This window comes from Coturnix japonica, chromosome 3 (assembly GCF_054131305.1).
Source record: "Coturnix japonica strain WE chromosome 3, WE-NBRP24, whole genome shotgun sequence".
NCBI classification, from domain to species: Eukaryota; Metazoa; Chordata; class Aves; order Galliformes; family Phasianidae; genus Coturnix; species Coturnix japonica.
This window is the reverse complement of record NC_140665.1, coordinates 82751833-82769195: the sequence shown is the minus strand read 5'-3', so window position 1 is coordinate 82769195 and position 17363 is coordinate 82751833. Positions and strand designations below refer to the sequence as shown.

Below are 17363 nucleotides of genomic sequence, written 5' to 3'. Positions count from 1 at the left end.
ACAGATTAGAGAAAAGATATTCAGTTCTGAGCTAATGCATAGATAAATTAACCAACCTTTATTGCACCATGACCAGAAGTTGTTCTTTTCTGCACTTGTGACTACATCTTTGTCATTGCTTTGGCAAACCACCATATTTTGATCTCTTCTGTCAACTGACTTCCATTTTTATTTGTATGTAATTTTGCTTTTCTCTAATCACAAATTGTCACAAAGAAAACTAACAATTATTCCCAGGTTTCTGACTGTGTGTGAAAGTCAGAATGTCAGATCAACACAACCTTGAGGTTAACAAATGACAGAAAAAAGAAATCCCTCTTGAGTTCAGCTGCAAATGAGTAGGAACAAAAGTTATACCTCTGGGATCCAATGGTCAGAAAATAGGTGTAAGTTATAACTGTTTTGACACTGTAAAAGTATACAGATGGAACATAACTTCTGAGCAGGGTGAAAGGTCATATATCATCATAGGCCAACTGGCAGGGGAGTAAAACTAAACATTAAAGCACATTCTATCTTCCCACATCTTCTTAGTTCCTGCACGTGTTAACCCTCTGCTGCTCACTTCTACCTAATGGTGCCAAGTAACTCCACCACCACCATTTTGTTCACATTGTCTAGAAAGCTCCAGCTATTTCCTGTGGTGGATTTTGTCATAAGAGCATCTATGGAAGTTACTTCTGCACACTGAACTGGATATGACCAGACACACTATTTTCTGCTTAGCCTCACGTCAGAGTGTTTTAATACCACCCATACCCATTAACACTGACTAAACACTCAATAAAAATCAGCTGTAACAATGACAAGGAAGGAAGGTCATTGCTGAGCCACTCTCTGTAATCTTTCAGAGGTCTTGGAGAACTGGGGAGGTGCCTGAAGACTGGAGGACAGCCAATATCACTCCAGTCTTCAAAAAGGGCAAGAAGGAAGACCCAGGTAACTATAGGCCAGTCAGCCTCACATCTGTCCCAGGGAAGGTGATGGAACAGCTTGTGCTGGATGCCATCTCCAGACAACTGGGTGATAAGGAGGTTATCAGGAATACTCAGCATGGGTTCACCAAGGGGAGGTCGTGCTCGACCAACCTGGTGGCCTTTTATGAAGATGTCAGTAGCTGGGTGGACAGGGGGGAAGGCGGTAGATGTAGTCTACCTTGATTTCAGTAAGCTGAGGAAGTATGGGATAGATGAGTGGACAGTGAAGTGGGTCGAGAATTGGCTGACTGGCAGAGTGCAGAGGGTTGTTGGTGGTGGTGTGGTGTCTGGCTGGAGGCCTGTAACTAGCGGCGTCCCCCAGGGGTCTGTACTGGGTCCGGTCTTGTTCAACATCTTCATCAACGACCTTGATGAGGGGATAGTGGCCACCCTCAGCAAGTTTGTTGATGACACGAAGTTGGGAGGATTGGCTGACATGCCTGAAGGCTGTGCTGCCATTCAGCGAGACCTGGACAGGCTGGAGAGCTGGGCAGTAAGAAAGCGGATGAGGTTTAACAAAAGCAAGTGTAGAGTCTTGCACATAGGAAGAAATAATTGCATGCACCAGTACAGGCTGGGGGAAGAGCTGCTGGAGAGGAGCTCTGCTGAGAGGGACCTGGGTGTCCTGGTGGACGACAGATTAACCATGAGCCAGCAGTGTGCCCTTGTAGCCAAAAAAGCCAATGGAATACTGGGGAGTATTAAAAAGAGCATGTCCAGCAGGTTGAAGGAGGTGATCCTCCCCCTCTACTCTGCCCTGGTGAGGCCTCATCTGGAATATTGTGTCCAGTTCTGGGCTCCCCAGTACAAAAAAGACAGGGATCTCTTGGAAAGAGTCCAGCGGAGGGCCACTGAGATGGTGAAGGGCCTGGAGCATCTCCCCTATGAGGAGAGACTTAGGGAACTGGGTCTGTTTAGCCTTGAGAAAAGAAGGCTGAGAGGGGATTTGATCCAGGTTTATAAATACCTGAGGTGTGGGAGCCATAGTGGTGAGGCTGGTCTCTTTTCAGTAGTGCGTGGGGATAGTGCTATGGGTAATGGGATGAAAGTACAGCATAGGAAGTTCCACACGAATGTGTGAAAGAACTTCTTTACAGTGAGGGTGACGGAGCACTGGAACAGGCTGCCCAGGGAGGTGGTGGAGTCTCCTTCTCTGGAGATATTTAAGACCCGCCTGGACGCCTACCTGTGTGACATGATGTAGGGAGCCTGCTTTGGAGGGGGGTTGGACTCGATGATCTCTAGAGGTCCCTTCTAACCCCTACAATTCTGTGATTCTGTGATTCTGTGAAGGCCTCAGGAGCATCTCATTCAGAGTTGAGAATGGCCTATTACACATAACTGAAATGCATTTTGATATGCTATGTTTCAAACAGCCCTCACACATCTTAGACCATGTTCCTTGCTAGTTTAGTTCAACTTAAATCAGGGCTCAGATTTATACTTTATGTATACTGGGCTAATCTCTGTATTAATGAAATCATTACCCTAAAAATAGAAATGTAGAGATTGGTATTTCATCTTAGAGAAGTCATCAGCCTTGTTTTGAAGGTTTGCACTGTGACTACTTGCTACTGTCAACAGCACAGCCTGTCTAGAGACCCCACATTCTGGGAAACAGATACAGGGCCAAAAGCACAGCAGGGGTGGGATCTTGGCATTGTGACTGGGGGGCAAATGGGAGGAATGGGAATAGGAAGAGGTGCCAGGAGAGCAGACAGAGGTGTTGAGTCACTTTGAGAGGGGAGGTTTGAGAGCTCGTTTAGGAGCTAGCCATGGTTTTAACAGCTTCTTACACTAATTCAGACCACACCCTCTCCTCTACAGCACTCGTTGTCTAATCTGATCATAATTAATTAATCATGAGGAGCAATGATTTCACCTATAAATAATTCCCCATACTGAATAAGAACCCTCACTGAGAAGTAGAAAACATTTGTGTTTTTTTCCTGAAAGAAACTTAAACCTTATCAAAGTTAATGAATATTTCGACCCTTTTTTAGGACAGGAACTGACTGTTAATGAACTGCAAGTTGTATTGGCCATCCAGCATTAGGTCTGCACTGTCAGAGAAATTAAAAACAGACTTCACAGAAAGTATTTGTTCCATGAAAGAGCTCAGATTAGTTATAGGTAAGACAACACCAGGTAAGCATCCCTCACAGTAAGTTATTTTGGAAAGACTGGGGAAAAAACATCCAGGCCTATCAAAATGACTTAAAAAATAAAAATAAAAATTAGAAATGATTAATGTCAGTGTAGAAGACAAAGATAAGAACCTTCTTTGTGTCACTGACTTTTGAGGGCGGCAGGAACCTCTGGGTACATCTGATCCCACCCCTGCTCCAGCAGGGACACTCATAGCAGAGTGCCCAAGACCATGTCCAGATGGATGTACCTCAATCATTCTTACATTCTCACTGCAATTCCACCTGTGGCTGCAATTCTCACATGTAGATAGACATTATGTTTTATAATATATCTCTTCAGTTCCTGACAAACTTCTTATCTATAGATAATAGCATATCTCCAAAATAGTAAAGATGTTCTCACAAAGCTCGTGACATATTCTGTAACACTGACTTCTCACATCTCCTATCAGTTAAGCTAATGTGCCTCATACAAAATTTGGGTGCCTTTCTGAGCAGATATTAAGAATGAGCAGGGAGAGAGAAGCCACCTGTTTACAGTGCTTTTATTTTCCATGCAATTTTTTATTACAACACTGCTAAGAATATTCAATGTGTGTTTTACTGTGTAGAGCCAGCAATGTGCACTTGCACCTATCTGTGCTAAAACTTTATTTCTAGTAGGACTAGGGCTATTGCTCTCATCTTTGCTGATAGTTTTCAATATAAAGTAATTGAGAAATCTCTGTGTAAATGCAACTGCGTAGAGCTGAACTTCAGTTTTAGCCATTCCTTCCCCCCGCAAAAAAAAAAGACTTAGTAAAGATTTTGAACTTTCACAAGAATTCTGTTCAGTTCATGATAAGGGATTAATGGGCAGTTCTTTATCATTCTAGAGCTTCATAGCACAGCACAAGGTAGCATTTTTTATCTAAAATGTGATTCATGCTGCACAGTAGACCTTTTAAAATAACACCATAATTATGTGTAATTCACTTCCACAGACAATTAATTCTTCATGGCACTTCATTCTCCAATAAGTCAAATTATCAGGGTCATAATAAAGCAAGAATGAAACTATATTCCTTTGCTTTGTGTTTTTTAAAGTCCTAGGTCTAGATTTTCACTTGGTATTCATTGGCACTGTACCAATGTTAATAGAGTTGAATTATTAAAACAGCTATGGGTATATATGTGTGTATATGTATATTTTTAAAATAAGAATTATATATATAAAATATAAAAATTTTAAAATAAAATAAACAGCACCTGCATTTTTATGTTATAGCCTCCTTTTTAAAATTTTATTAATTTATTATTCTTTTATTATCATAGTTTATATAATTTTACTGTTACTATAGTTCATTAATTTAGGAAAACACGTTTAATATAATCTGTTTATGACAAGTGAGCTATGGAACAGTAATAATAGAACACATAAAACGTATCATTTTTAGTCAGAAGAAAAGCAATATGATCAACACCAAGGGTTTTAGAAGACATTAACTATATGAAAAGCATTATAAAATATTGAGTGTCTGAAGTTGCCTTCTGAGCCTTTAGAATGCCCATTTTGAAGAACTGCATCTGTTTCTGGGTGTTGATTTGTTTTCTTTTTTTTCTTTTTTTTTCTTTTTCTGCAACGACAGGATAATTGCTGCTTTTTAATGAAACCTTAGATGTCCCCATAAATCACTAACTCACAGAACATCTCATACGAAATATCATACAACTCTCAATAAACTCATGGGAACTAGCAATGCTCGGGAAGCATAAGGAACTCTGAAGTTTTGGAAAACCACAGAGAGATCATTTGTGGTTCATCTCTTTTGTCTCATCATATGTGAACTTCAGCCCTTGCAGTGCTGTTGATAGGTTTCTCGCTCCTTCCTCGATCCCTTAAGAGAAAGCTCCAAGCTGAGAATCAGTGAAGAGAAGCCTTTCTCAGAATAAAGAAAACTGTGGGATTTTCTTCTCAGAAATGCCAGTGATCATAAATAGAAAAGGAGCAGTTTATGTTTTGCAATCAACTGGACAAAACACAACCCTTACTGATCTAACTAGGAGATTACTCAGCACCTCATACCACTGAAATCTTCTGCTCTTTTAGACTTCAGCTCTTTGGAGCAGATCCATAAACTCTCCTCCTTATTTCAAAATGTTACGACAGGATGTAATTAAGTACAATTAACAAGGAGGTCAAACGGTCATCTGATAAACACTGGTCCAAACAGGCAGCTTGAAAGGTCAGAGCTGCTAAGGCCACATAGTATTGATGGGAAATAATATTATGATTTAAGGGGTAAAAAATCCCGGTGACTAAAACTGCAAAGATTTACATGCTTTCTATATTACATACACAATCCGATACACACACCCTGATACGCATGCACACATACCACCAAGAGGCAACAGCCCACATTCTGGGAACTAGAGCTACACTAACCACATGCTCACCATGCATTACACCGGTTCTGAAATGTCAGGTTTTATGCTTTAATTCCAGTATTTCCTTTTCTTTTTCCTTATTTTGTAAACTGTCTCTTTTAAGACTTCCTGACCTTGGCTTATCAAAGCCTGGAGCTCACCAGGAGGAAAGGCAAGGTGTTCAATGCTCTCAGGATCAAGATCTTTCAGAGACCCAGCCAGCCACAGTAAAAAGAGGCTTCACAAGAAAACAAAAGCTGTTATAGTTCTCTGCAAAGTAAAAGAAAAAAGGACACTCATCCTTGTGAATGAGAGCACAAAGAAGTGAAAATGAATACAGAATTACTTGCCCATTTTCATTCTGTGGTTCAAAAAACTGAGGCACACTCTGAGCCTCTTCAGGTTTCTCATTTTTGTCTCCTCAGCCATTTCACAGTCCACCTTTCAAGTTTAGGTCTGGGGCTGGAGCAGGCTCACTGCAAGACCTTTGTGCAGCATCTCATGTACAAGGCAATCAGGTTGTCTTGTAGCAGATAAACCTTCTACATCACCAGTACTCTGTAACCTGCAGTCGGACAGATAACCCAGCTGAGGCACCTTGAGAAAGGCCTTCCCAGAATTATGTCCCTGCTGCATCTCTGCCATCATAAATCGCCAGACTACAGGTGTCATGGAGGTGTATGATGGGCTTGCTCTGCTTTATTATCCACACTACTCTTCTCAACTAATTTATTTTGCAAGTCATTACTCTAGAATTCTGTGGCCCATATACCATGCACTAGTGGATGCCACATATCTTATCACTTCTACTTATGAAACTGATGTTATCCATATTGTCATAGCCCAATGAAGTATTTTTCCTGAAATTATTTTGTAGTATCTTAGAGTTGAATATCCCATCTAAATTTTTTCCTCTGTATTTTCAAAGGAATATTTCATATGGATGTACCTAGATAAGTCAATACTAATTTACGACAATTCTGGATCATGGCTACAGTTTTTCATGATAAAATGAATAAAGCTTTATTAATTTGACTGTAGTCAAATTTTTGAGAATTAGAACAGCAGTTCCACTTGAAAGATGCAGTCTACAGAAGAATTTTATAAACCAGGTTCTCATGGGGTCTTAATGAGTAATGTTGCTAAGAAGAAGACAAACCTTAAAGAAATTTCAGCAGTTCACATTTCTACCTCAGAAGATTAAATAAAAGTTTGCTTATTCACAGGTACAGATATATGCCTTTTACCATTACTCACTGATCAGCTTTCTATGCCCCGATTCATTAAAAAATGCTGTCTCACTTTGCTCTAATTACAGCAGAAAAAAACTAAAGCTGCATCCTGGCAAGATACCACACATGCCATCAATTTAATAGCAGTCAGGATTTCAATCTGTTGTACTTGAGCAGTTGCTGAAAAAAAGAGTCAAAAACTAAAAATTCAGATATACATCTTGGAGCATCTCTTAATAATCATGGGAAGTTTCTGAACAGAGAACTGAACTGTTTGTTTCACAGTCGTTTTATGTATGGAAACAAATTCATAATTTGGTACCAAACAGAAACCAGCTCCTGCTAGGTGTACCTCACCCACAGACTCACATAATGGAGTTGTCAGGGTTGACAAGTTCTGCCTGCTGTAGCACTTCTGTGTTTTATAGGAAATTTTAACCAAGGGTGTTATTTTAAGAGATGAGCAAATGGGGAAACCCCATGGCCTAGCCAATAAAATATGAACTTTAGGTGCAATGGAGCACTCATAAATATTACTAAGAACAAGGGGATTCATTGTTTCTCCCGACCCCTTTTAGCTTCTCCTCTGATCTCAATCTCTCTGTGTGCGTCATGGCAGCCCTCATCCTTTAACCTGTGGTTTTTAAAAGCTAGCTTCTATGTTATTTATGACCATAAACGTTAGTAAGCCGTCTGTGTGCTCCTTGCATACACATACTGGAGGTGGGGAGGGCTGCATTTTATTTTGCAGGAATGAGAAGTTTTGCCTGGGGAGATGGCTGGGGGGTGAGGTAGTAGCTCTGCCATGAGGGATCAAGAAGAAAACCACTCCCTTCACCTGCAAGGCTTGCTGAAAACAGAAAAACAAGACCTATGTTCTCTTTCAATTATAAATTATTCATATTTATAATGTTCTCTCTCATTTTCTCTTCTGTTCAACTCTCACTCTCTGTCCGCTTGCGCCTTCTTCTCCCTACCATTAAAATACTGTTCTACCACGCCTCTGCAATTGCCTTGGCCTATGCAATGCTCTGCTTCACAACACCTCTGGGAGGCTCCCAGTAACACCAGTTGCCTCCCAGCACACACTTTGCCTCTGTCCAGAACCATTCCCAGGCCTGCAAGCCGCTGCCTGCTGAGCAGAGGCCTCTATTCCCTCTGAGTCCTGCTCGGAGCTTTGCCATTTTTCTCTCATTCCTCCCCTCATTCCACCATCTCACGCGCCGTTGCCCGCTCTCACCACTACTCTCCCTTTAATCCTTTCCCCAGCTGATCACCACTGACAGAAAATTAAAGTTCAGTGACCCTGCCCAGGCGGAGGGGGCTAGAGACAAGGGAAAGGACAAGCAAGAGAGGATAGGGAAAAGTGTGGGAAATCATTATGAAGTCTGCTAGCAGCTAGAGCCCTCCTGTAGCCCTGGGGAGTCTTTCTTTAGCTGGAGGCTGCACTTGGCACTTCATAAACTGTTCATTCTCAGCTATGTGGAAACACCAGACGACACCTAGCATGATCAGACTATAATCAATCAATTTTCTGCAAAACTCCATTAGCCTGTGGGCCCATGAAAGCGAGCTGAAAGGAGATGCCATGGCTAAATAGAGAAGAAAAAGGAACTGCCGATCTTGTAATTACTGCCATAACTCAGGCAGTGAGAAGGCAGGTAGCCATGGTGAAATTCTTTGCAGAATGCAATGTCCAGAGAAAATAATGACAGAAGCAATGAGTGTAGGAGATCACATATGTGCCAGAGCTGTCCTGTTATCTAAGCATATAAAGTGGGATTTAGGAGGAGAACCAAGAGGATTTCCACTCAGCTCATGTCGGGCCGATTCCTCCCTCACATCCTCTGCACTGAGGCGTCTCCACGAGCCGCCCTCCTCTTTCATGGCCAGCCAGAGTCACTTTGAGATTGTGTTTTCCTGGGAAAATATGTACTGTACAATACATACAAACCCCACAACCCCACCCAAAGTCTGTGTTTAGTCTGGAAAGCAGCGCTTTCTAAAGAAGCAGCGGAACTGGGTCAGCCATTCTTCCCAATGGGAAAAATATTATTAACAATATATATTTATATATATGCGTGCATATATATAGCTTTTCACCATGCACGTATAACCATCTGCTAAATCAGTTTCTCTTCAGTTATCTGCAATTTCTTTCAAATCTGTCGGCAAGAAAAGTCAGACAGTTTTATGCCCCAGCTAATGGAGAGCTTGACATTTTTTTGGCTCAGTAGATACAATAATTTGCTTGAATTTAAGTGTTAACTTTGGCAAAAAAATAATTGACAGTTATAAAAAACAGTATTTTGTTAGATGGTGAAATTTATGGATTAAACACAAACCTATTTTGAGGGAAAAACTACATTGTTCATGAAATTCATGTAACATGAGAGAATTAAAAGAGAAATAGACATTTTTCCATAGAAAAACAAAAGAATATACTAAAATTCCAAAAAGGAATATGGAAAATATTTCTAACTCAAAATCAAAAACTATTCTGAACAACTTGCCCTGTCATCACACAGAAATTGGTTATATCTGAATAATGAATTGTAAAGAACAAGTGAGGATTTTTATGGAATGTCAGCCAGTTAGAAAAGTCCTTTTGTTCTTGAAATAAATAAATAAACCCTTGTAAAAAGCTGCCTTAACATTTAATCTGAGCATAGAAAATATTTCCATTATTAAAAGTTACTTCTAATGCCTGATTGGGTACCTAGGTGACAACAAATAATCTCAGCTCAATGACTGGGTGACTAAAATTCATCAAGGGTGAAAAAAAAAGTCTTAGGATTTAAAGATATTAGTGAAGTGTACTTCAGACAAAGATTAAATGAGATCCTCTTGCTCTGATCTGCTTTAAATTTTAATGTAAAGAGTGAAAAACACCATCTTATTGACTTTTGGTTGCCATTTAAAAAGCTTCACAAATATTTTCTCATTTTTACTTGGTATTGATCCAAGTCCACAGATAATGACACAGAGTCTATTTGTTATTTAACAAGTTTTATCTCTGTAATAGCATCTCTCTGTCCATGGCAAGATAGCACTATTTCTGTCACTTCACTTAAGGTTGTGTCAATATTTTCACTAGAAGTCTGCATTTTACAGACTAAAACCACACAATCACCAAGGAAATGCACATTATGTTAAAATTAAGACAGCAATATCTGAAATTGAGTGGGAGAGAAGTAGGGAGAGTAAGAGACAGAGAGTGGGAGAGAAAGGATGAAAGGATGAAAGAAAGGAAAGGAAAGGAAAGGAAAGGAAAGGAAAGGAAAGGAAAGGAAAGGAAAGGAAAGGAAAGGAAAGGAAAGGAAAGGAAAGGAAAGGAAAGGAAAGGAAAGGAAAGGAAAGGAAAGGAAAGGAAAGGAAAGGAAAGGAAAGGAAAGGAAAGGAAAGGAAAGGAAAGGAAAGGAAAGGAAAGGAAAGGAAAGGAAAGGAAAGGAAAGGAAAGGAAAGGAAAGGAAAGGAAAAGAAAGGAAAGGAAAGGAAAGGAAAGGAAAGGAAAGGAAAGGAAAGGAAAGGAAAGGAAAGGAAAGGAAAGGAAAGGAAAGGAAAGGAAAGGAAAGGAAAGGAAAGGAAAGGAAAGGAAAGGAAAGGAAAGGAAAGGAAAGGAAAGGAAAGGAAAGGAAAGGAAAGGAAAGGAAAGGAAAGGAAAGGAAAGGAAAGGGAAGGAAGAAAGAAGGAAGAAAGGAAGAAAGGGAGAAAAGGAGAAAGGGAGAAAGGGAGAAAGAAAGAGAGAAAGAAAGAGAGAAAGAAAGAGAGAAAGAAAGAAAGAAAGAAAGAAAGAGAGAAAGAAAGAAAGAAAGAAAGAAAGAATGTAAGAAAGAAAGAAAGAAAGAAAGAAAGAAAGAAAGAAAGAAAGAAAGAAAGAAAGAAAGAAAGAAAGAAAGAAGGGATTAAAGAAAGAAGAAAGAAGGGATTAAAGAAAGAAGAAAGAAGGGATTAAAGAAAGAAAGAAGGGATTAAAGAAAGAAAACAAGAGAAAGGGAGAAAAAGAGAAAGAATAAGAATGTAAAAAAGAAAGAAAGAAAAAGAATGTAAGAAAGAAAGCATGTAAGACAGAAAGACAGAAGGAAAAAAAAAGAATGAAAGAAAGAAAGAAGGCAAGCTCATTCCTAAACTTTGAGGGGAGAAGTTAACAGCCCTGAGGCCTTGCATGTATCCTTCAAAACCAGCTCCCCTTCTACAATCCCTGACATTTTATGACTTAGCATTCAGTATCCCTCACCGGTGATATTTTATCTTGAAGAAACTGAATTAGCTTAAATTATGAGATGAGCTACTAAATACACTTCAGGTCTGATTGTTTTTAGTTACATTTTCTTTCTCAGATGAAACAAAAAAGAATGTTTGTACAGGTATTCATTGTGAATTAATGTAATGTAGGATTCTTAAAGGAGCTCTATAAAAGTTATGCTCTACCATGTTAGCATTCTTGGCTGAATACAATGGACTGTAAATCTTGTGAATTTATGTATTTGTTCAGTGTTTTAAAGAAGAACAAGACAGTGTGCAACCTTGGAGTAGAAAAACTGGACTAAAATGAGCATTCTTTTGTGCTTCCAATAGGCAGTATTCACTTGGATTTCCATGTCTGATTTAAAAACTGTGTGGGTTTAAATTATTAACTATGTTAATTAAAATTACAGAATCATACTGAGTATGAATTAGAAAAGGTGTTTTGATGGTGCATTAAAAACTCTAAATATCTGTATAATATTGCATTGTAATCTAAATTAGCATAGGGCAGTTCAAAGGCACAAATGTAATACTAATCTTCACATCTGAGTTTCTGAAATTAATGCAGATGCTAAGAAAGAAAGGCGTGTCCAAAAAACCCACAAGGCTTTTATATATTTACCCCCTATCACATACAGAGCATGAATCAATTCAAAGAAAAATATGGTGAAAGAAAACAAATTTGTTTAGCAAATGCAACAATCTGTTTAGGGGGAAAAAAAAATCACAGATGTGTTGTAAACCAGTGAAAATACAGAATATTTGAATTGCATGAGAAGGAACATGAACATCCAGTGAATTTAATGATCACTTTAATGCTAATGTAAAATTCAGTGCTTGAAACGCTTAACTGTAGTTTCAAAAAGTGCTGCTGTTTCTCCAGTCTCGGGCATGCCTATGTTTTCATTTGAGCCCTCTCTTTTCCTGAGAGGTGAGGAGTGGGAATGCTAACATTTATCTTAACAACATCCTTTCTCAACTAAATTTTAAGTGAGCACAAAATTGAGTAGTGCTACATTAGCATTATTTGTCTGTTCTTCGAAGAACAGGGTATCATATATATGTCATTTTAGGAGATCAGCCAAAAAGAAGATGCCAGAACTCTAAACAGTCAGGGATTTGCAACAATATAATAAAATATAACAACAGGATAAAAAACACCCAGTGAGGAAAACAAAGTCCTGAACTTGTAGGTGATACAATCAGATCCTTGAAAACCCCAGTGTATTTAGTGGAAGATTTATTCTTTGACTGCTGGACCAACCCCAGTTAACTCTTCTGCTACAGTCATCAATATTTATGGAGAGCTGCCAATGCACACAGTCTTATACAAAGCACGGGACAAGGCATATTCTCTGTCTTGTTGTATCTTTCAAGAAAGAAAGGGATGGAAATTCTGGTATAAGGAGCAGGTGTTTACAATTTTAACTTCAGAAGAAGTAAATGCAATCTTGTTTTTCTCCCTGGTTGCTTGAGGAATTGCAGTTCCCTTGATGATTATTTTTAAAATTTGCTTTGGAAAGTGAGGTATTCACAGCTCTGACAGGTTGATTTTTTATCAGAATTAACAGATGCATTCCAGTTTTTATTCTTTAGTAAAATATTATTTGTTCTTGCCCATTTTTTTTACTTTACTTTTTTAATCCTATCCAGTCTTTTCAATCTAATGCTTAATAATTCTTATCAAACACCTCAGTTAGGTATTTCTTGTTTAAATATTTTTATTCTAAAATAATTTAACTAGCTGCAAATATATGCAAAAATTTCAATTTAAAATATCAGCATGATTAATAAAGCTTCATAATTACACCTTATGTAATTAATAGAGTGCAAGTATGAACATGGTGAATAGATCTTCCAGTGCAGATTAATTTCATGCAACTTGACTAGGGCTTCAAATCTAAAACCTTTTGAATTATTACAGTGCTGCACCAGCATTTATTGATTTTAAGGTACAGTGTTAGCATTCACTTATCACTGCATATTTTTTCCCATTGTATATTAAGAGAGCTTGCCCTCATCTGTCACAATCTCACGTGGCATAAATCAAATGAAATGGTTACCTGTTTCCATGATTTATTTTGTTATTATGTTAATTATACCGAAACATAGGATTGTTTAATAAAAATGTTGAAGCTAATCTACATCAGTTGTCAGTATTTCTTATGCATGCTACATGGTGGAATATATGATAAACCACAGTAACCAATGAGTATAGAAGGGCATTTGAAGTGAATTAGTGTTTAGCCTCTCTAAAAGCTGAGACATATTTTAATCTTGCTGAGCACAAACAAAAACAGGTATTTACTTTTTTTCCTGTAAGCCAATTGAGTCTATTAACCATACTCACTAGAAAAATAACACACTCACCCCCCACTCTTCACAGCTTCAAAACATAAGGTGAAATATACATAGACTATAACTTCTCCTAACAACTTTATCAAGGCAATGCTTCCTTGATATGAGACGATATTAGAAACTTCCCAGTTAAGGTAAGTCACTGGAAACCAGCAGCCTCCCAGAGGGGAGTTTCATCTGCAAAAGCACAGCAGGATCAGGCCAGCACACATCTGACACTGACCCTGAGACTTACGCTCATGAAGTGCAAGAAGTCCTCCTGAAATCAGAGACATTTCTTGAAATCAAAGAGTAGGTCCCAAGTTAACAGCCATCAGTGCCACTGATGAAATGATCTGTGACATATTCACAGAGGGTTATTCACAAGACAAGTGAGAAAAAAGCAGGATGGAGACCTTGCCTAATGCTGAAGAGATCAGAACATTTCTTCTTTTTCTTTGTAACACTGCCATTTTAAACTCAGTGTATTCCAGCTAGTCTGGGTGGATCGAGTCATCCGATGATAAGTTAAAAGAAATGCAGAGATAAGAAGTAATTCTTTCTTAAGGATGAGTAACACAGTTTCCAAAAACAGATTTTATTTTCTTCTACCCTGCTATTTCAGGAGCAAAAGCAACAAGCAAATGTATTTGGAGTTCAGACATATGTTACTCCTAACAAAAAAAGCTCTCAGAATTAAACACCCCCCCAGTCTGCCAAACAAATGTAATTTTATTACAATGCCAACTAAACTCTAGGGTGTCATTTTCTTTTTTTTCCCAGAGATTTTAGCTGTTGAGGAGTTTAGTGTTTGGAAACATTTTTAATCCTCCTGCAGGGATTAAAAACCTGGTAGACATAAAAGGTATAGAGTGTGCGTGATAATCGGAAGGTATTTCAGAACATGCGCCATTGTTTAAAAAGTTTCTACAGAAAGCATTATCCTGGAAAACAGGATTTTATCAGATTTTGTATGAGCTTACTGAGAAGATTCCAATTAAATCTCCTACTATTCAGATCAAACAAGAAGTTTTTAGATAGCTTTATGAGTCCTGCAGCACTTAAATTACTTATAAAAATAGTAAATACATTTCATGAATTATTTGCAGCTTTCTTAATGAAGTTTAGGTTGCCTTCTATTAAAGAAATCTGTAACTGCTTTTTTAACCACAACATAACTGGTAAGCATGTTTATTGTACTCAGAAGCCAATATAATTTAGTTTTATCAGGTTTTTTGTCTGATATGATACAGTTTTCAAAAGCATTCTTTGCTCGCATGTTTCTGGTGTTTAATTCTCTAATTGATTAATGGCAGAAAATAAGAACTGTTGCAGACTTTGAGCACCATGGCAGAGTAGTAAAACACAGCCTGTGGTTATTAAATAAAAATAACAAAGAAACAGAAACAGATTATATAAAATCCAGCTAGCCAGCTGAAAAGATAATAAAAATCTGACTCTTACCACTAGAAAAAAAAAAAATCCCAAATAAACTAAGAAATCTTTTTTTTTTTTTCTTTCTTTTTTTTCCCCCCAGAAATAGTCTGACTTTTCCCTTTCAAAACATTCCGTGTTTTAAAATATTAACAACTGCTGTTCGTTCATGTCTGAGCTTTAAACAAAACAGTGCGGCAAATAACTGAGCAATAGGCATAAGTGTTTGATTTTTTGAGATTTTTTTTTAAAAAAAGGAGTTAGTTGGCCTAAGGCTAGAATTTTCATTACATCAATGAAAGAAAGAAAACAGAAGCCAGCAGAGGGGAGTTATAGAAACTGACTTTATATAAACAGTGAGAAAAATCTTTTTCCATGGCCACCTACAACGTAGCTACTTCACTGTTAGTATAACTTTTCTATTGCAAGTGGCACAGCAGCCAGGGCCCAATTCTGCTGTTTTAGAACAGGTTACGCTCCGGCTGAGACATTTCCCTCTCTCAGCTCTCCAAGATCAGCCTAACAGTTCATCAAACAGAGCAGAAAGAACAACAAAAAAAACTTTGACATACCTAAATTGACAAAGCTCATGACCATGTCAGCATCATTCAGAAAGTTGGTGTCGTGCAGGCTGGCTAAGGGAGGATTCTGTGTGGCCAGGGTAGTCATGCGAGACAACTGTATTCTCCGCGAATATCCATTTGGAGAGGCAGGGTATCCTTTCCGCATCCCTCTGCTCTCCCCTGCCATGGATCCCTTCAGTGAGTAATCCAGCTCCTCAGTATCCTCTTCATTTGTCATGGCATTATACAGGTCCAGCATGAAAAGGGGTGCAGAAGAAGCCTGCTTTCCTGGTGAAAATGGTCTGGGTCTGTGAGGTAGACCCAGGATAGAGAGAATCTCTCTCTGAATCTCCCTTCTTTCATGGTTCCGCAGCCTCCTGTAAATAAAACTCGAATGGACATGATTGTCTCCTAAACCTCCCTGTGCGTGACCCACCAGAACCCAGCAATTCCAGAGCAAGCCCACGAAAGCTTTGAGTGCAGTTAGGTTCATCTTTGAAAAGAAAAAGAACAAGGAAAAAAAAAAAAATCTTTTCTCCTACTTGTCCTGAGTTCCTATGAGGTCTGCTTTCCCAGTGGCTGAAAAACAAAATTTACCTATTCTTCATGTCAATGTCATCTCTAAACGTAACATCTTTGGTGATTTCTCTCCCCCCACCCTGTTTAAATATTATGGAATGTGTCAGGTTGCAGTTATTTCTAAGAAAGCTGAAATTCAGACTTCCAATTTTCCACTGTTGTTATCGTTTTTTCTGCATTTATGGAGCAGAAGACCAGTATTTTGTCAGCTGACCTAGGCATTCCTATATAAACCTTAGATAACCGGGTCTTGGGTGGGGAGCTGTATCAGCAAGAGCTGTTCTTCTGACACATTGTAGTTCCCAGAGTTATCTTCCCTTCTTATTCTGAGTTCTTCGTACACCTTGCGCTCTTCCCAAGATAAATCCTGAGTCACAGATTAGTCTTGATCTGTACCTTGGTGGTGTACCACATATCTGTCCAGCAGCCTGGTGATAACGTTAACATCTTTTGAAGCGCTTGAGTGTAAAGTAATTCTAAAGCATGTACTAATCAAATTAATGTGTTGCCATGAATTTATGTGAAAAAAAAAAACGCCTGTAAATCCATTCAACCCTTTTCAGCTTCTTAACTGTTATTTCCAACTCTAGCAGGCACAAATATAACAGCTCTCTTCAAGAGAGATCTAAAGACTAATGTAAGCACAACCCTGCTGGGAAAGAAGAGGCTTCTCATTGTAATTTGAAACGGGTATAGCAAAAAAGTCCTTAACCCTTCTGTTGCCAGACAAAGCTTTAACCCTCCCTCCACCCCCCAATTTACAGTAATGCACTTAATTTGCCTATCAACTGCTTTTTCTTTCCTGGCAGCCTGCAGGATATCCAAGCAAGCACTTTTAAATTTAGCAGTTTAAGGATATGTAGATAGCTGAAGGCTTGGCGTAACGTGGAAGCTCCTGAGACTCTACTCAGGAGTCTATAGTTTCGTAAGCTTGAATATGAAACCCTTATAGCCGACCAAAATAGCATCTCATTAATTCAAGAAATGCTTATATTTTAGGTAGGCTTAGCAAATAAAGGTGACCTTTTTAACAAACTCCATAGGAAATCTTGTCTGTTAGACTGGATTCACCCTTCTCTAAAAATGCCGGGAATGCGCTCTGAATGAAAACAAATTTATTCAGCAAGCGAGATTTCAAGTTGTGCATAGCCAACAGTGCAATTATGGTCAGAGTAACAACTTTCATAAATTGTAATTTGCAATGATAATTTAGTCAAAGTAGATTTTGACTCATAAATTACTGTACTACATTTCCCAGTAAATATCAAAAGCTGGGATTTAATTCCACAACCTGTTATTAACTAGAGAAAGAAACAGCTTAATTGAAGAGAAAAGAAAAAAAAAAAAAAGAAAGAAAAAGAAAAAAAAAAAGGAAAAGAAAGAAAGAAAAATAGATTTTAAAATTGCTACATATGCAGTTAGGATTTAGCTTAAGAT

General features: G+C 38.4%; 1 protein-coding gene across 3 annotated transcripts in view; it reads right to left on the bottom strand.

Moving 5' to 3' along the window:
* BMP5 (bone morphogenetic protein 5) overlaps nucleotides 1–16569 on the bottom strand; it is a 55615-nt gene extending 39046 nt beyond the window's left edge. The window contains exons 1-2 of one of the 3 annotated variants that reach the window (XM_015859227.3): nucleotides 16323–16569; nucleotides 15357–15724 (exon numbers count right to left, since the gene is read on the bottom strand). In XM_015859227.3, the coding sequence (XP_015714713.1) occupies nucleotides 15357–15606 (250 nt within the window). In that variant the 5' untranslated portion in view covers nucleotides 15607–15724; nucleotides 16323–16569. Of the gene's footprint in view, nucleotides 1–13606; nucleotides 13886–15356 lie in introns of those variants that run through there. The other 2 variants (XM_015859226.3, XM_085543844.1) reach the window with 2 other exon arrangements.
* Nucleotides 16570–17363: the final 794 nt, after the last annotated feature.